The 20438-nt window shown below is 49.1% G+C and overlaps 1 protein-coding gene across 1 annotated transcript in view; it reads left to right on the top strand.

The window, feature by feature from the left end:
• Positions 1–2520, top strand: part of CDH4 (cadherin 4) — a 457614-nt gene extending 455094 nt beyond the window's left edge. The window contains exons 15-16 of the mRNA XM_082773208.1: positions 282–446; positions 1756–2520. Coding sequence (XP_082629334.1) covers positions 282–446; positions 1756–1962 — 372 coding nt within the window. The 3' untranslated portion in view covers positions 1963–2520. The remainder of the gene's footprint in view (positions 1–281; positions 447–1755) is intronic.
• The last annotated feature ends 17918 nt before the right edge of the window (positions 2521–20438 follow it).

The raw sequence follows: 20438 nt of genomic DNA, 5'->3' as shown, positions 1-20438 counted from the left end.
TTGGACACTGTGTTAAATATTCAAAAGGTATTTAAATATTTGATTTAACTTATGTTTTAAGATACAGTCTTATGAAGTCAATTTTATGAGCTACTCAGAGGTCAGGTTCATCTGTAATTTAGATGGAGGTGCTACATACCCAGGAACAAGATTTGGCATCGAACTTGAGCTGAGAAAAGATTAGCCTCCTCAACTTCTTTGTATGTTGATGCGATGTCAGGAGCGTAGGTGATCTGAATGAAAAGCCTTGGTTTCACTTCGTGCCTTTCCATTTGTCACAGGATTATGATTTAAGCCAGCTCCAGCAGCCAGAGACCATGGATCACGTGCTGAACAAGGCACCTGGAGTCAGAAGGGTGGATGAGAGGCCTATTGGTGCTGAACCGCAGTATCCTATAAGACCAGTAATCCCACATCCCGGGGATATTGGTGACTTTATAAATGAGGTATGTTCTTAAGGGTGTCCTGTGTCACATCTTAAAAGCTTGAGCAGCCAGCTAGCATCAGCTGTGTAACATTTTCCTGGCTGTTTTATGGACCAAATGATGCTATTCCTCCCATGAGAAGTCTGATCAGAGCACGGGGAACGATTACGATGAGCAAAGGAAGCAAGACTTGGTCTAAGAAAGGCTCCAAGCCTATAAAATCCAAAGTGCAACCAAAACCCCGAGATTTCTGGTTTGCAGATATCAAAAACAGCACACTTTTCAGCATCCAGGCAGTATAACCTGCTCCTGCTCTCCCTTTGATTGCTCTGAGTGCTGCAGTTGCTGTCAGTAAATACTCTGCCTGGATGGGGACAGAGGAGGAATTTCCTTGCCATGTGGCCGGACAGCCGGATGGTTTGCCTAAAGCCAGAAGTGCCTTTTGTGGCTCTGGACTTGCAATTATTTCACCAGTCTGTGTCTTCTCTATTTGGTCTCAAACTCAAAGAGTTTGCAGAGCACAGAGATTCATCACAGATCAGAGAGGGTTTCTTTGTTTTACCTTAGATTACTGTTCCTTTATCTACTTGTACAAATATCTATCAATTTAGCATCTCACCTCATTTTTAGTTTTAAAATTAGTGATTGAGTGGTTGCAAGCCAATCAATGCATTATTTCCTCTGAGACAAAAACCACCATCCATTCTGCAAGTCAGAAAAATAAATGTTGTGGCGATTTACTTCTATTATTATATCAATTTCCTGCTGTGCTTTTTCTCATTTTCCTCCCTAAAATGCCTTCTTCCTTTGTTTCCGTCCATCCTTCACACTCACAGTCATGCACATACATACACTTGGAGGCTCGCTCTCATGCATGCTCCGGCTGCTGTTTGCTGCAGTAAGACGGACTCCGTCTCCCCACACTGAGGCTGGAGTTTCTGGACGTGTGAGCGCAGACCAGGTTTCTTTATTGCAGGTCTATTCCACGCGGCTTTTCCCGGTGCTGGGCTGCAGCAAAGCAATTCTTTTTCTCCGTATCCCAAGGCCATTTCTGGTGCTGGCCCAGACTGCTGCCCACACCACACTCGCTTAGCACAAGCTGGAGCAGCAATGCTTTTCTGCCTCCCCCGGGACCCCCTGCCCAGTGTTTCACACCCCACATCTCTGCTGGATGCAGAGCAGAGGGCGCGCGTTGTGCCCCCACTTGCTTGGATCCCCAGGAACCACCCTCCTTTAGCTTTGCTGCGGGCATCCCAACCCTCCCAGCACCCTTCCCCAGCACCATCACCATGAAACATGGGCACTAACACCATCTGTTTGCCACCCCAAGGGCCTGCGTGCGGCGGACAACGACCCCACGGCCCCCCCCTACGATTCCCTGCTGGTCTTTGACTACGAGGGCAGCGGCTCCACCGCCGGCTCCGTCAGCTCCCTCAACTCCTCCAGCTCCGGGGACCAGGACTACGATTACCTTAACGACTGGGGCCCCAGGTTCAAGAAACTGGCGGACATGTACGGGGGAGGCGAGGAGGATTGAACTGACCTCACTTATTTAAAAAAAAAAAAAAAAAGAGAGAGAAGAAGAAGAAGAAAATACAAACAATTAAAAACAAACCCACAGACGACAACGTTAACAGAAAGAGCCGATGCAGAAGCAAAGAACTGTACAGATGTGGCAGCTTTTTTAATTAATATCCCCTGCTGACTGTATTGTTATTTTTAGTGGTGATTTAGGAGGTTTATTTTTTTTTCCTTTTTCTTTTCAAATTTTTTTTTTTTTAGAATATTGAGCTGTCTCGCATGAACACTTGTCTCTGCTGCAGGTTTTTTTGTTTTTGTTTTTGTTTTTTTTTTAATGTCAGCTGGGATATTGCTCGTTTATCTGCTTTATGACTAAAGAGAGTGAAAGGCACTCTGTCTTAACTTGAATTTCTTAGAACAGAAGCACTGTTTTTAAAATATATATATATATATATTTGAAAGTGCCTTTTGGTGCATGTATCAGATTCCCTTCAATCTCAGGAGTGATGAAAACAAACATACAACCATCCTGGGCAGCACTCCCTGTGACCCTAAGCCAGTTCTAGCTGGGAAGGAGTTAACAAAAAGGAACTGTGGAGATTGTTTCTTTTTTGCCTTTTTTTTTTTTTTTTTTTAAGGGGGTGACTCACTCTGGGGTGGAGAGGATGGGGGGCGGGAGGGGGAGATGTTTTGAGTGGAAATCTTAACAGCCATCTTTAAGCCTCAGCAGGTGGTGAACTAGTCATCATGTTGTATATAATTCAGTGTTATCAGATGCAAAATACCGACTAGGGGGCTCTGCTGTAACCTGGTCACACTCAATGTAGCTGCATAGAACTATAGCATTGATAAAGCCTTTGGTTATTGCCACAGAACTCTCCAACAGCCCTTGCCTAAACCCTACAAGTAAATCGTGAAATGACCAAAGGCCCATTTGTTTGTTTTTATGCTATCGGCGTGTTTTGGTTCCCACGAGTGGTGTAAATACCGGCTGGGTTACGTGGTGCTGTCCCACGTCTCCGGTGGTGCCGTAGGCACAAAGCCGATGGTCTTTTGCCTCTCGCGCATCACTGCCCCACTGCAGGCTGGGGCACGCGAGGGGCAGAAGCCAGCGCTCAGCACTTTTGCCATCCGTAAGTATGGAGCTAGCCTAGAACGACATTAATGCCTTGGAGCATCAGTAGCCAAAGCTCAACAGCATCATGTAACTCAGCTAATGTGTGTCCTTTATATTCGATGGGTAGGCGCTGCTATCTGTAGTAAATGTTTTTTTTGGAGAAGAAGTGCAACGAGGGCCTGTTAAGTATCTTGTGGTTAATATGCTCGAGCATTGCCAAGCAAGCAAGAGGTTTTGCAGCATCCAGGCATAATTCAACATCAGTATTATAAATGGTAGCATACTACCTAGTTTATATGTAGGGTCAGTTTAACCAATAACAAATAGTTATTAGCTTTTTTTATTACATTTTTCCTTTACTGATTTGGACTAGTGGGTTTCTGTCTAATGTTTGTAAAATGATTTAGACTGCATGGATGTGTAATATAAACCACATTTAATGGATTATGAGCCACTTAATTAATGTGCTATGAAATCTTGGATTACCTGTGTTTTATATTCTGCAGACGATTTTGCAGTGGGTTCGCTAAAAATTGTAAAAGTGCTTAGATATATTTTCATTTAAATCCAAGAATGTGCACAGTACTGGAAGGTGATTATCCAGGGGATAATCATGCTTTTTTGATATCTTGATTAATTCTCAAGTTGAATGCTAAGAGTTAAACGGGGGGGCGGGGGGAGCGAGCGCGTGCACGCGAGAGAGCGCGAGAATGAGAAGAAGAGAGCTTGTGGTAACGAGTGGACGTTGTTTCAGAGGGTATACTAGGCTGCAAGATCGTCTCTATAGATTTTTGAAATGCTCCTAGTGCATTTTATATTTCACTGTATCATATTTTCTATAAAATGCAATTTCTGTAAATTAACGAGCATTTGAAATGTGTCTTGTATGAAGTGGAATGTGGTAAAAGTCTGCCCAAGGGGACTCAAACCGTTACCAGTATGTTATTAATTACCAAGGGTGTGATCTTTCTTTTTCTCTTGGTCGGTCAGTTAGCCGCCCGGTCACTTTGTCCTTTCACTGCCCAGAGAGCAAACACATGCTCAGATGAGTTTCTGGAGGAGCCCCAGGGGCGATGGATGGCTCAGCCCCGGCAGACCCAGGAGCGGTGGCCGCAGCCAGGCGAGGACACGGCTGCAAGCAGCACGCACCCCGTCCTCATGAAGGGCGGCCTTTGCAGGTTTCTATTCAAGAGCTGGGCACTCAATTGTCTCATGTAACCACCATGAAGGTCTTGGCGTGCTTCTGCCATGAGCCTTCCCCTCCTACTGGCCGCCCTCGTCCCCCCCAGCCTCTGGCAGGCCTGGCAGCTCCCGGCCTCCAGCTGCTGGGATCCCTCTGAGCCTTCGGCCTCCCCCTCCTGCTGCCTTGGGCTTTCCCCTTGTCTGCAGGCTGGCACCAACTTCAGTGTGCTCCTCCTCTGAAGCCACCCGGCCACAGCAGCAGCATAATAAATAACAATTCCCCAGTCACGGCCTTGCTTTGTGCCCATCACCATAACCTCACCACCAGGTGAAGGAGGCGGATGGAGGCCAGGAGGAGCCGATGGCGCCCGCTTCCCACAGCACTGCCGGCCTGGATGCCGAGAGGTGCGGACACCTGGCTATATCAGCAGGAGCTGAACATGGGCTCCAGAGCACCTGGTGCTTGATGCCTGGCATGCTGTTGGCCATGGCAATGGCCTACAGGTCGTGGTGTGTGCCCAGGGGCCATACCCAGGGCTGCAGGGGGCAGCCGCCCCCCTAGCACTGCAGACAGGAGCAGCTCCCTCCCCAGCCAGGAGGGAGACGCTGTCAGACTTCAGCTTGTCTAAACAGTTCAGGATTTTAAGAACATTTTATGCAACCTAAGTCAAACAAAACTGTCGGAGTGATTAAAAATAAATCAGCCTGCTTCCATTGGAAACTTTTCTTTAAAAATCAGCGGATATTTTTCTGCAGCATTTGCAATCCAGACATTCCAACCCCATAAGCCTATAAATCAAACCAACTAGTTCATTATCTTTTGACCCAGTTCTGCTCAGTCTCCCTCCATAGGACAACCTCCTCCTGCTCCTCCTCCTCCTCCTCCTCCCTGCACCCTCTACACTCACCTTTGCAGTCCCACAAGCGTGGCCACAGGGTCTGGCCCCTTTCCTCGCGGTGCAAGAGGCAGAAGGTAAGCGAGCAGCACATCGAGCAATGAAAATAGAACACTTTTTGCAAAGCTTTTTGCTTGTTAATATGAATTACACTTTATAACCAGCCAAGATAATGCAGTATACATTAATCTGAGGGGTCCCGTGGAAGAAGTGGCATTGCCGTTCGTGGCTGGAGGTGGCTGCAGCTTACCAGGAGCTGAGGTGGGGAAACACCAACTTTCCCTAAACTTACAGGTTTTTCTTACAGGCCACACAAAGTTATTCTCTGAATAAATTGAAGCACCGACTTCAAGAAACTATTGAAATAAGCAGCGCCCACACATTGGAGCCCCCACTTTTTGCCCACCACGAGGCGGCGGGGGAAAGAGCACTGGTTTCAGACAGATGGAGGGGAGCCCAACCCAAAAAGAACATTTTCACACCCAATTTCCCCCCATACCACGCACCACTGCCAGGAGCCAGTACCACAGCTCTCAGCAGTGTCTAGGGGACAGGGACAGGGACAGTGATGCTTTGTGTGGCTCCCACCTCCTCAGCATGAAGCTTGCCCATCTCTGAGCCAGGACCATCCATGCCCTAGGTCCCCACTGTGCCCGCAGCCACCTGGGGCATGGCCCCAGTCTGATCATTGCACAGCCCGTAGAAAGAGAGAAGCATCTGTCACGGAAATGCTTTGCAAGGCAACAAGAAAATTCAGCAGGTAATTAATGACAGTAAATAGGCAAGTCTGTTATCGGTGTCCTAAGTGCTACTCATAGTTCTGCTTATAGTTTTGCGTTTTCCTGTTTGTTTGTTTGTTTTTCCTGTTTTTGCTGGACCAGGCAATGCCATTGATGGTTGTAAGGGGGTGGTGGGGAGCTCATGCCTGTGCAGCAGGCACCTGAGCCTCCGTGGCTGGGCTTTTGGGGATACTTGGGTCCGAATTCACCCTCCAGCAGTAAGTGGGCTGTAGGAGGTGGCTGTGTCACCTGCACCCACTTGGCATAGGGTCAACGTCCAGGCATTGGAGAACTGTAATGGGCAGGGCAGGCAGGGTCTGTACAACACAATATGCCAAGATTGCGACTTTGTTTAGTCTCAAGAAACATATTAAGGTAAAATACGGGACTTTTATTTGTGATGTCTTTTGAAGCTCTTCATTGTAAGTGTGAAAAAAAATGGGGGGAATGCTGTGTAATGATGAACATGATGTTTAAAACAGCAGCTAGACAACGTAGGTGTCTCCCACGCAAAGTTAACTCAGTTTCATGGGGAAAAAATCAAAGTTATCTCAAGTACACACAAACCCCATGCCCAACTGCTCACCATGATGTGTACATAATGTAGTTAGTGCTTGAAGCTACAAATCAAATAGGTGAAAAAAACAACGATGACATATAGATGTATAATTGGAGCACTTTCTTTTAATTATGATTTTGCATGTTTCCTTTAACGATGGAGAAGCTGTGTAGCAGCCCGCATGACTGTGGTTGTTCTCGAGGAAGACTTCTGCTGTTCTGCTGTATTCACGCTGAAGCGCAAAAGCAGTTTGCGTCCGTTAACCAAGTTCAAAAACCATTTTTTGTAACCGTCAACAGCACAAATATTTTGTATTGTTGTTTGTACCATTTTTGTACCAAAATCAAAAGAGGGAAAAAAAATAGGGAAGAAAGTAAATGTTTTCAATGTGTTTTTAGTGCCACTGCAATCTTGGTTTCCAAACTGAGTAACAGCTTTGCTGATTTATTGTGTATCAAAGCTGAACTGGCGCACTGACGCCTGGCTCCAGTGTAATAAAAATAAAGTCCCCCTTTTGAATAGTCTCACTTGCTTTTTTTTTTTTTTTTTTTAATTCCATTTCACTCTCCCTCACGCCCAGCCCATTGCATTTGCTGATGACAGACTTCCTCTTGCTGTGAGGCAAATAAGCTCAATGGCCTGGCCACAGGTTTGGGTCTGTGTGCATGGGCATCAATGGTATTTTCAGAGTCCCCGGGTGCTTCTGCACTTGTCTGGGGGCTGGCAAGTTTGCATTCCTTAAAGCAAGGAATGGCAGGCTGCTGGTCCCCCAATGCTGCACACCTCTGAGCCTGTTTGGGAGCATGGGTGGTGGTGATTTCCTTTGACACCAGCTGTTTGCATTTTAGCACCTCGAGACCACGTCAAGGGGCTGGGACAAGTGGCCTCTGCCCGCCCTGTCCATCCTCCAGCATTTTCCTCATTTCATCACCCCGGGGTGAGTATGGGCCGGGAAGGATGAGCAGTTCCAGCACAGCACAGAGCTGTTGCAGGCAAGCACGTGGAAAGCAGCGTTGTCTCATTTTAATAAACATTAAGATGAATACAAATCCTGTACGTAGCTATTTACTTCCCCCCAGAGTCAACTAAGAATATTTTATTGCTGGTTTTGCTAATTCTCAAGCTGTTCTGTTTCTTAGAATTATCTTTAACTACTGAATAATGCAAGACTGTTGCATCACAAATATTAGTTTCTGCTATCTGTGGAAGTCTGTGCTCTCATCATCCTGTTATTAGGCTCTTATCTGCCTGGAGAAAGTCTTGTTCCTAAAATGATTTAGCTTCATGCGTAACTTTGACCATGAGGATAGCTTTACTAAGCTGATGAAAATGGCCACCCTCCTCTAAATCCCTTGACTTTTGTACTAAAATTAAAAATAATAACAAGTATTATTAATGATATTATTATAGACGGGTTTGGGGACAGCTCTCCCAAGTCAGAGGCAGACGCTAGAGTTTGCAATAGAATTTTGTTCAGATCAAGCCAAAGCACACAGGGTTTTGGTGTATTTCTTCCCAATAAACTAAAATAAAAAACTATTATTTGTTATCTGGACTAAAACCCTTGAGTTATCTGGCCCTTTTTTCTCCAATTCTCTTTAAATCAAAGGCATTTTTTTAATCAAAGCCTAAGTTAATAGACACATTATGCAGTTTTACAAGACAATAAAATATCTAACCAAAACTCTAATGCCATATCACTGTCAGAACAGACCCCAGGTTGGGAGAGGAGGAGTGTCAGGAGGATGAAATGCCTTTTTTTAACCACTGGCCAAACTTTCTCTGTGTCACACAAACTTTCTCTGTTCACGTGTGTGAGCCAGCACATGTCAGCTGCGTGCTCTTACCTTGGCAGCCTCTTGGTATGCACATCACTGATATATTATTATTAATTATTACAATTATTATATTTTATTTTATTTGTGCACAAAAATCATATTGAAGGGGGCCCCACGTGCAGCTGAGTTAGGTACCGATCCCCCAGGCAAGCAGGGTAAGAAGTGCTGCAGAGGAGCAAGGTGCCTGTGGGACACACGGGACATGGGACACCCAGACACGGGTGGGAACCAGGCAGCTCCCCAGGCGGTGCCTTGCCCCACCCCATTAAAATACCTCTGGCACGGCTCCTAAGGCCTCAGCAGTGGCAGCGACACACCACGTGCTCACGTTAGCCAGAGCAGCAGCATTTCTCTCAGTCCTGGATAAACTGCAAGGAAATATGGAGAGGTGAGGTTAGCAAAGGGGAACAAGCCTCGCCATGCCTGCCCACCAGCACTTCAGTCCACTCACTCGGACGATGCTCACGATTTCTTCACAACCACCTCATTGCCCACTTCCAGCAGATCTTGGGGGGCGCAGAGCCAATGGCCCATCACGGACCCGAATTTCGGGAGCAAGCAGAGGGTGCGGGGTGCGGAGGGGAGGCGTTGGAGCCAGGGAGCAGGGCACAGGCCCCGAGGCAGGCCACCCACACCAGTTTTCCACAGCGAAAGCTTTCCCCTGATAGAGCTGTAGGAGCTCTTCTCTTCCCCCTCCCCTCTCGCGATGATTAATGTGCAGCTTCCCCGCACTCATCTCAGCACCACAGCACAATCCATCTCGCCCGCTTCTTGCCTCTCCCTCCCCACCTCTCCACCTTCTTTTTTAATGAGAAAATGTTTGCGTTTTTTTGCTACGATGTTTTTGTGTTTTGTTGTGTTTTTTTTCTGAGCAGGGAACTGGTGGTGGGCAGGTGGCTCTGAGCAATGGCTGAGGCCTCCGACAGGCCTCAGCAAGGCACCAGCCTCCCCCTCACTTCCCACTCAGCCCAATTTGGATTTTTTTTCATGGTTTTGCAGAAATTCACCTGGGGGACAGCATAGCCATGACAGGCACACATGGCACAGCCACCCAGCCTGCCATATAGCAGACACCCAGCATGGTGCCAAGGACCTCACGCAAAGGCCAGGGCTGAAAAGTAGAAACAAATGCGATGAAGTTGCTATTGATGGTTTTTTCCTGAAAGGCCGTGGCTTGCTGTCAGGTCTGCCTCCTGGTGCCATCATCCAGCCCCTCTGGATGGAGATAAGAGGCGTGGGAAGAGGGGAGCCTGAGCTGACATCTTTCATCTGCCTCTCGGAGAGGTGGTTTTTAAGCCAGCCTAACCCAAGTGACCCCGAAGCTTTTTTTTTTTGAAAACCCTGGAAGCTTTGGCGAGCTACACTCAGTTAAGAGGGCTGGATGGGGAAAAAAAAACTCACTTCAAGCAAGGCCGTGGGTTTGCGTTAATTATTGTCCTGCTGGCTTCAGGCAGGGCCGCTTCCAGCTGCAGAGAGGGGGAAGCCACCTGTCCCTCCTGCATCGTCAGGGGAACACCGCTGCGTCCAGCCTGAAGCACACAGCTCCCCTGCCCTGTGGCCGACAGCACGACTGGGCATTGTATGGGTAACAGTGGAAAAGGTCACAAAAAAAAAAAAAAAAAAAAGGCTGAGTTAGAGCTAAGGAGATATATATATATATTTTTAAGCCACCACAGGTTTATGCAAGAAGTCAAATAACTGCAGGGAGCATCAGCACAGGAAAAAGGCAGGACCTGTCCGTGTGGGGATGGAGCAGCCAAAGGCTGTGTCCCCCTGCTTTGTGAGCAGCATCTCAGCTCTTGTACGTAGGATTTGGCTGCTCACAGCCAGCAACCAAGAGCCCTGCTCAGGCAGCAGGACCTGCAGCTCGTGCAGGAATTTAACCGAAAGCAACAGCTGCCACCAAGAGCATTTGTAGTTATTAAATCGCTGGGTGCTCGCTTGTCGTTTGCACTGTTAAAAATCTGCCTCTAGATCTGGCCAAAAAAGAAAAATAATAACAGAGGGATCATTCTCTGTTGCTCGATGGTTGCTAAACCAAGCTGGGGCAGCTGCAGTGGCGATGCTGGGGCTGGGCAGAGATGAGCAGGCCACGCCACACGGCATTTCAAAGAGCTCAAACCTACCACGGCAGCATCAGCACAGCCCCCCTGGTTTATGCTTACCCTTGCTTGGTTTTAGCCTCCCAACACTTGCTTGCAAATATAAATCAGTGGGTTAACACTCACCCTGTGTGCAGGAGCTGCCGCGTTGTTCAAAATAGCAGTTTTCCTCGGAGAGATTAAAGTCTCTTTCTATCTGTACTGGAAGCTGCCAGAAGTGGATTGTCAAAAATCCCTGAGAAGCTGCAGGAGGAATAAGGAAGAATCCAATCTCTGTCAATATTTCCATTCTTAATAAACCAGATTTATAATATCTGAGGCCACAAGGAAGCTTTATCACTGAGTACATAATGGCCGCGCCATTAACCTGTGCTATCTATAGCTAACTCATTACTTTATGAAGTACTTTGAGTTACCTTAGAGTACAAAAGGTGACATAACTAATCCTCTTCTGTGAAAAACATATTGATTGGAATTTAACTGCCAGGTAATACAAAGAGCATGTAAAACCCTCTGCAAAAATGCAGTTTTAGTGATCACACACAACACTCAGCCCCGTCGGTGCAAACCAAGGGTGTCGCTGTGCAAACAAACACCAGCAAGCTCCATCCCCAGTGTTGGCAGAGCCAAAACTCAAGGCAGAGCCAGATGTTGCATTAACCAGGACCAAATTTAAGCAACGTGCACCTGAAGCATCCGCCCCAGCACTGAGCAGTATTGCTGAGCAAATCCTGTGCTTTAGGGGTTTGACATCCCATCCTGGGGCTTCACGGCACAGCCCACATGGGGATTCCTGCAACATCCCAGAAAGCTTTTCCCAGCCAGGGGGTAAAACAGTGCCAGGCACTGCTGGGGATGCCTCATACTGGAAAGGCGGGCAGGTCTGGTGAGGTCAGTGCTGTGCAGGTCCTTTGGTTTTGGTCGAAGGCAATTTGTTGGCTGCACAAAGCGAGCCAGTATATTTTATATAGCACTGACACCGTGTGTAACAGCCCCAGCCTTCTGGAGTGTGCGCTGCATCCGATGTGCCTATGAGAAGGTCGCTGAGCCACACACCTCTCAGCTGGGGCACCAGGAGGTGCAAATCAGACCTGTAACTGTACTCATCGAGGTGACGACTAACTGGCCTGTCAGCCAGCCATTCCCCAGCCGAGGTCCCTGCACTGAGCATGCAGGCTGCTGTACAGGGGTGCATTTATCATCTGGGCTCTCCTTTCACACCGCACCTCGAGAAGGAGCAGATACCTTGCTTTAATATAGCACTATTGATCCTGAGAGCCTCAAACAATAACCAGCACATGATCAGAATGCAGTGTTTTCCAGGAGCAGAGCTGGAGTTGCTCTCACTGTTTTGCAGGGACAGAGAGGGATCCTGAACGGAGCCCAGCAGGGCCAGAGGATGGGCAGCAGCTCAGGGCAGGAGGGTGCCAGCCCAGGCAATGAGCAGGAGCCCAGCCCCAGCCCCAGACAGAAGGCAAAGTGTGCTACGAAGGCAAGACATTGCACTGCTCTAGTACTGTATAAAATATTTAACTTTTGAGTACATTATCAAAGTGGTTTCTTTTGACATTACATTTGTGCCCTTGTAAAAGACGCGCCACCAGGAGCAAGTACCCGTCCAGAACAAGTAGACATCGCTTCAGCGCAGTGGCCGTGCTGGCTCTGGGGACCCAAAACAAGGCTGACACGAAATCTGCATTACCTGCTGCTCCCGAGGAGGGGACATCCCAGGGCCTGCAAGCAGGATGTGCCACCACCCCGCCTGCACGGCCACCACACGCGGGTGAGACATCCTCTGAAGTACATCAGAGCAGCAAAACACACTTGTACAGCAGGCTTTTGCTGTTAAAGTGCCGCCGATCAAAAGCATTTTAAAGTCTTCACTTGAGGAAATGAGTAAATAGAAGGCAAGGCTTTGCTGCAGATACTCAGCCCTCCGCAAGCTGGTAGCCTCTCACTTCTGAGCCTTATAATAAATAGAAGAGGTACAATCTTTGCCTTGCTCGAAATGGCTTGATAAATATTTCACCAAGCATCCTGGTTTTCCATTTGTCCTGGTCCTGTTCTCTGCTTGTCCCTCCTGCTTGTTCTCCCACGGCTGCAGCTGCAGAGAAGACCCAGTGGCACAGAGGCAGTCTGCAGGAGCACAACGGGGGGAGCAGCTCAGCCAAAAACCAGTAAATGAGACCTCGTGTAAAAGGGAAACAGCACCCAGTCCCTGGGACAGCCCCGGCCGTGCCACCCACTGCAGACTGCATTGACTGGGCTCTTTCCTGCTCTGGGGATGCAGAAGTAAGCCCACAGACTTCAGGCCAGGCAGGAGAGGTCCCTTTCAAAAGCAAATCTTCACTGCAATGTGTAGGAACCACACAGATGATCAGCCAAAGGACCGAGGCCAGGCTCAGCCTGCCTCCTGCAGGGGTGTCTTAGGGCAGGGACCTCCAGGGTCACTTTTCCAAAGCACCCCACCAAAGGCAGAGAAAAAATGCTGAGACTCTTTGCTGCCCGAGCACAGAGCAGGGGGCAGCACAGGGCCGTATCCAGAAAGGAGATGCCTTTTTAGCAGCGTTTCTTAAGAAGCAGCAGCCTTGCTCTGCCTGCATCCCCACTCCCCTGACTTGCCTCGCTGAGCTCACGGATGGGGAGCAGCCAAATTGGCCACAGTCAGAGAGGGAATTAAGTCCCTGCACCTTTTGTGGAAAATAAAGGGCCAGAGCAGAGCTTCGTCAGTGTTACCTCCTACAAACGCTTCATTCAAGGAGCAGCTGAAACATAATTTATACATGAACAGGCAAAAAAAGACCTTCTGTGGCGAAGAGACCTTAATATGCCCTGAACAGGGAAAAAACTTCCAACAGGATTTGCAGCCAGCTAGAAGGCCCCCGACTTTTCCTTGCTTTGGCACTTGTGAAATGGCTTCTTACGAGGTTACGGGCCAGAGCCTGGCAGTGTCCCACCAGGAGCTGGGATTGCCAAGCCCCAGCTGGAAAATGAAGCCAGGGCCCAAGGTTTCAAATGCCCCACGTGCAACAAACACCCCAGGGGCTCACTCCTGTTGATGCACGAGACAAATCTACAAAGCCTCCAAAGGGACGGGGCCCTGCTGTGCCAGATACCACACACAGACCTCAGGCTCACTTCTTGAGTAGCAATATTTGCCTGGGAATTCACTGCAGACCTCGAACTGTCCATTGTCCTGGCTGTGGGTTTTGTTCAGGGTTTATCCAGCTCTTCACAGAGAGAGTTCTGTCTGGGCAGGGCGATGCCAAGGCTCCCAAGGAGCGCACTCAGGGGCTGATAACGTAATCTCCCTGCCCAAGAAATGCAGTTTCCTGGTGAAGACAAAGCAGCTGGCCCAGGCTGGGTAATCCTGCACAGCCAGGGTGGTGTGGTGCTGCTGCTTGCAGACAGAAGGTCTTCCGGACTGATTGCGTTATAATTTAATCCATCCTTCAGCAATTTTAGCTCTCCAGATTGTTGTTATTTTACACCTCAGCAGAAGTTCATGAGGAAAAAAAAAAAAAAAAAAAAAAAAAAAAAGGAGGTTGGAATCCTCTGGGGGAAGCTGGCAAGAGTCACAAATCCATCTCTGTGGAAAGAGATTTAAGCTCAGGTCCAAATAATTAGTTCTTTACCAGGCCTTAAGCTAAGGAGCCGGTGAGTTCAGCAGCTTCACGGGGAGCCGCGCCATGCTCCCATGTCCCTTACATGCACATCTCCCAGAGGGGCTGCCCTCAGCTCACAGGAACAAAGCCCAGCTGAGGGGTGTGGGACATGGAGCTGGGGGGTCCAGCCGCCCTCCCAGCACATTGCTGCCTTTGGAAACTTGCTGGTTGATTAACACCACCTCGGCGCCTCTCGTCAGAGAGGCAGCTGAGAAAAGCCTCGTGGTGGTGTGAACAGCGTGAAAGCCCCCAGAGGTGCAGTGTGGAGTCACGGCTGCCCTCCCACGAGCTGCTTCCCACCAGCACCCCGATAACCTCTTGGTGGAGGAGTCCCAAACCCAGCCCGGCAGCAAGGCGCAGAGCTGCTTTGGACCAGCCCGATGCAGAGCATCCTCATGGCAGAGCAGCCAAAGCAAAGGCAGGGCCAAAGGATCGCCGGTGCATGAGCTTTAGGAAGAGGGACTGTGCTCAGAAAGCATTTTTTATCGTTGCTCTCCTCCGTCACAAGTGGCTGAAGCTCTGCAGGGGAGGAGAGCAGGGTGAAACAGGGCCAGGTAAGGAACAGATGAAGGCAACCATCTCCTGGAGGCAAGCAAAGGGAAGGAAATCTCCCCAAAGAACAGAAAGTTAGCAACACCAATTTCTTGAGTTCGGGAGGCAGGATCAAGCTCAAACCTCCCCAAGCAAAGAGTAAAAGGATAAAACCAGTCCCATTACGCTGAGCCACTTAAAGCCATTTGAAAGATAACCGTGTTTCCTGCCCTTCAGACGGCTGCCACATGGGCAGGAATCCCCTCGCATGGACAGAGCCTTTCCCTGGCCTTTCCCAGCCACACGCTGTGGGATTTCTGTGGGGAGGGTCCAGCCCCACAGAGCCCTGGCACAGCCACGTCCCCGGCTGCTCAGCCTCCTCTGCTGCTCCTTGGGATGGCACGACCGACCCCAGAAAATAAAGCATCTGTTAAAAAAGCCCAGACAGCTCAGTCCGGGCCAACAGCGGATGTGAAAAAGCCGCACAGGTCAGCAATGGCTTAGTTCTGTTGTTAACAGCAGTCAGTAATGGAAGGTGTCAGTTTGGGAAAGGGTGGGGAGAGGGCTGGAAACCGCCATCGAGGGAGAGCGTGCTCATTGCTGCCAGGTCTGGGAGACGGGGACAGGAGGATCCAGCCAGTTTTAACAATAACCTGCACCCTGAAGCCCCCCCAGGCCATGTTAGCAGCTAAGGACAAGGACGGGGCTCCTGGTCACCAGGGCAGAGCTTAACGGGGTTGGGAAGCAAATGAGGTTATCGGGCCAGACCCTGCGGCGAGCTGTACACACGCCAAGAACCCTCGGTTTAAATACACTCCGGTTTTACCTTCCTCGCTGCCCCCGGGGAATAAGGCTCTCTTCCTTTTTGCTGAAAGCTGATTGAGTTGGAGGTTTTGTCAATATCCTGAATGCAAAAATCGTCCATTTGCTGGCAGAGCGGCTCGGCGTGCAGCAGCACCGGCAGCCCGGGACCACACTCAGCTTCGTGGGCAGCCCCAGAGCCCCTGTGCGAGGTGCTGGGGCCGTGGGGGCTGTGTGATGCTGGGGACACACACAGACCGTGGGGCTGGAAGGATGAGGACACCAGCACCAGCCCTCCGGGGCCTCCTGCTCACCTGCCATAGCCTAAACTTTTCGGGGGCATTAGGAAACCTTGAATGGTTTCTGGGGCTGCAGGGACACCAGGGGGATGCTGTGGGGACACCGTGGGGACACACATCTCATGCTGCCACTGCTGAAGCTGCAGCTCGCCACGCTGCTCCCAGGAGCGAGTAATTGCTCTATCAACTTTCCCCAGCCCCAGAAAGGGTTGTGCTTTTTCTTATTTATTCCCTGCTCTGAGCTGCAGTGTGTGACTGCAGAAGTTTGTGTAAAGGTTTTATTGCTTCATTTTTAACCTCTGCACAAATGTCGGCATCATTAGCTTGTTATTTTTTTTTCCCCCTTTATCATCCTCCCCTGCACACATTTCTCCTCCTGGCCATCCTTGTACTCCTGCTGTCTGCCAGGCGGAGCAGGACGGGGCGCTGGGGGGGATTCATCAGCACTGAGGCCACTTTGCTGAGCAAGGGATTTGCCCTGGGGTTCTTCTGTGCCACACACCACGCCGCACACACTCAAGGTCTGGTTCTCCACAATGCCATTTCCTTGTCTTTACCCCACAACCGCAAACAAACCCACCCTTTAACAGGGCCCTCACCTGAAATTGTATTTGCAGGGGCGGAGGGAAGATATGCAGAACAAAAGTCTTCCGAAATAGGAATTCTGCCTCTGCAAATATTAGTGATTCAGGCATCATATCGGGGATTATCCACCGTCATGGCATGTAGAGGGAAGATGGATTTCAAGATGATAATAGGAATGACACACGTTGCTTTTTCTCCCTTTCTGCTGACACACAATTTAGCAGCCACTGCAGAATTTTCTTCCCATTTAAAATTTCCGTTTAATAGCCAAGAAGCTCATGTTAATTCAGATGATCTTTTCCGCAGAGCGGTGAGGAAGGGCATCTCTTCCAGAAGCTTTTTATGACTCTGGATGGTTGCGCCTAACCAAAAAAAAAAAAAAAAAAACCAAAAAAAAACAGCAGCAACAAAAATCCTCCAGTGGGTTCACAAAGACCAGCAGGTTCATGTCCATTAGCAAGTGCCACTTGGCCCCAGCCTGGGCAGAGGCAGCAGTGTTCAAAACAGAGACTCACCTGGGGGCATCTCCTCCAAAGAGCCTGGTGCTCCCTGGCCCCAGGCCACAAACTGCCCTCCTCGGAGGGTGGCTCAGTGCTACGCGTATTTTAGATGCACTTCTTGCCTTTATTCCAAATTCCACCTTTCTCCTGACCATGCCCCACGGGCTGGTGGACTTCAGTGCTAGGTTAAAGGTTGGACTGGATGCTCTTAGAGGTTTCTGCCAACCTGAATGAGTCTGTGATTGGGATAACCCCATCCACAAAGCAGAACCGAGAGGGGATGAGAGCAGCGATGCGGCCTCCCCAGATAATCCGCCTTCCCTCCGCTGCAAGCTCCGTCTCGGCAGCTGGTGCCAGCTGGGAAATCACAGCCTGGCTTATTTATTTATTTTCCCAACTACATGTAGCTTGCGGTAAGGCTAACCCACAAAGTTAACTTCCTGCTCAGTTAAACAAACAGAAAAATCATTACAAAATTATCTCCTGTGCATTAGAGTTGCATATATTCACTTATCCTATAGAGCAGAAACGTGGGGCATTGCTTAATTAAAGATGTGGGTGTACAGGCTCCAGGAGCATAGATTTAGCATGCAAATCTCTGTGCTGTAAGCGTACAGCCAGAGTACATACGGAGCATATTAATGTTTTGTGCGTCGAGCCCCGCTGTTTGAAAAGCACCGGCTAGACCTGCTCCGAAGGAAGGAGCGCAGGCTCTGATTAATTCTGGGCTCTCTGCTCTTGCTGAACTTTATTTATTTACAGAAAAACATCCAGTGGACAGAGCCAGAGAAGCGAGGGCATCCTCACGCTGACCTCGGTGAATGCCATCCGCTGTCAGAAACCCCCTCCCTCATTTCTTCCCTTGGCCTGAAATAAATATATGAAAACATCATTTACAACTTCCTTTTTGTTCCACATAATTCAGGTTATTGCCAAGAATTGCAAATTGTTTACCAGCCTCATGCAAACAAAGGCTCCCGATCAGCCACGGAAGCACAGCCCTGGGGCTTTCCAGCAAGCCTCAATTCTTTAATTACTTAACAAAAGCTCACTCTTACCTTGTTATTTTTTTTTTTCCTTTCCTTCGGCTGTTACCTTGGAAAACCACAACCCTGGATGCCTTCCATACTGCATGCTGCTAAAAACCTCGTTTAGGTTAATTTTTGCCAAAGTAGTTTCAAATGTGGGCTGGAAGCAGGAGCAAGGCCATGCCGTGGCAGAGAGAGCAAGGTGGCATCGGCACCAACTCTCCTGCTGCTGTGAGCCTCTCCCTGGCACACGCATGTGCGCACACACACAAACACACGTGCACCATGCACACACGTGCCCGAGTGTGAGCAGCTCCCCCCAGGTGCACCACCAGCGTTTCACTCCCATTTTGTGCCTCCATCTTTGCCCATTTCTGGTTTCCACCACCAGGACCCAAAAAAGTGTTTCTGAGAGGAGTCAATTACTCACGATTCACAAGTGTAGCTGGAAAAGGAGAGAAGACACTGGAAACGTACGGGGCTATTCTCACAGGCGTTCAGTCCTGTAAAATCCAAATATTGCTTTTCCAGCAGCAATAGGAGTGAAAAAGGCACACAGCCATCGCTCAAATCCCTCCTAGCATTTACATGCCAATAGCTAGCAAAAAGCAAGACAGGTGGAAAGTAGAATTAGTAAACTTTTTTAAGACGGCTTGTTTTGTTGTTTTTGGGGTTTTGTTTTTGTCTTTTTCATCTAAGAAAACCCTCTAGCCCCTTTCATTGAAAAAAATAATAATAATTTGCGCATTTTTAAAAATCATTTTTTAATGAAGAGGCAAAATTTGCATTGCATTAAGTGAGTAGCAGTTCAAGGTGCAGAATAATTCACTGTCAATCTCGGGAAGCCTTCTGTGGAGGGTAAATAAGCCTCGTGCACAGCCGGTTTGGTGTAAGCTGTCATTGCAGCCCATGCATCAGTCAGGAGAAAAACATAACGTTGGCGGATCTCTGAATACATAAATAAAACATGCTTACCACTTGCCATCAGCAAAAAAAAAAATAAAATAAAAAGTAAGGCTGCCTTTCTAACTTCCCCCTTCCCCCCTTATCTATATTACTTCTGTTTGAAGCATAAATTCGGTTTTCGGCATCTCTGCTTTCAGAAACCCAGACGGGCTCTGAGGAGAGGGGGGAGGGATTGAAAAACCAAGGGGAAAGTTTGGCAAAGCTGAGGAAATGCCAGCACAGCATCCTCTTCCTGTGGGCGAGACCTGACATTTCGGCATTTTGGCATTTTTGGCATCTTGGCTGTGGCTTTGGTCCTGTTGGGGTGCAAGGAGCAGGTTAGGGTGCAGGGCGGGTGGGGGAGGCTGAGCCCACCACACACCCCCAGCCCTCCAGCAAACGACCCGTCAGTTCTCAATCACACCCCTGGCAGCGCCGGTGTCGCAGTCGAACACGGCAAATTGATTTGCCGTAAGTCATATTTACTATCTCAGCCATAAATGTGTCAAACCCAATCTTTTTAGCTGTAAATAATGCCAGAATTTCCCCCCTTTTAGCAGCCTCCACTACAAAACCTCCAGCAGCGAGCTGGAAGATCTGTGTTAATGTGTGGAGGTGTCAGGGTCATGTTTACAAAAGTGATGTGATTGAGACAAGTTTTGCTTCATCCTGCAGCTCTTTCATCCTTCAGCACGTGGGGGATTTGCACACCCGATGATTTGCACACACAGCAGCTACAAACCTGAGAATGCATCATTTTGGGAGGATTCAATAAAAGCACAAGTCTCTGAGACCTGCTGGCTCTTTCCCCATGTCCTGGGTATCACCAGCCTTTTTTTCCAGGGCTCCCTGTGGTTGCATGGATCCCTGCCCTGGGAACAGGGATTTGAGAAGCTCTTCCCCCATCGAGGCCACAGCTTCTTGTTCTTTCAGTGTTTCAGTTCCCATTTTAAGGCATATTTGAAGAATAGAAAACAAGACTATGGGGCTGCTTGGGAAGGCATTGAAATTGCCTTTTCCCTCAGGAGCATCTCCCAAAACAGCAGCCAAAGCACGGGAATGTGATCACGGGGCTGAGAGGGAGAAAACCCTGAGAAGGAGCCTGAGCCCCCCTGCCTATGTAAGCAGCTGAGGGAAACATCTTCCCCCACCCCGCTACCTCCTCCCCATCAACCAGGAGCACCTCGGCAGCATTCCTCACCTCCTGCTCCCTTTGTCGCGCTCTTTTCTCTTCCCATCACTCTCCTGTCTCCACTAACAGGATCAAAGCTCTCCATCAAAACCCACCTAGTTCATACCAGACAATCATCCCCATTTCCATGGAGCTACACCAGGAAATCGGGCCATGCAGCTGCAAGAGCCCAGCCTCTCACCACCCCACGATCACCACGAGCAGGATCACATCTGAATGAGACCCAGGCCTGGAGGAGGTGGCTTGGTGGCACCTCCAGCTCTCTGCAAGCCCTGCCCCATGCCGAGAAGCCCTCTGCCTCCATCAGGAGCCCATGACCATCACCCATGGCCATTGTCACCAGCTGCCCCACCAGGCTGTCCCACCAAGGCTCCTGTTCTCCCAGTAAAGGCCACTTTGGGACAGGGAGACCTGACACGGGCCTGCTCCTCCTGCAGCCCCAAGCCATGCTTTCACCTGGCCCAAGCTGAATT

This window comes from Aythya marila (assembly GCF_965140915.1).
Source record: "Aythya marila genome assembly, chromosome: 16".
NCBI lineage: Eukaryota > Metazoa > Chordata > Aves > Anseriformes > Anatidae > Aythya > Aythya marila.
This window is presented reverse-complemented; position numbering and strand designations above follow the sequence as displayed.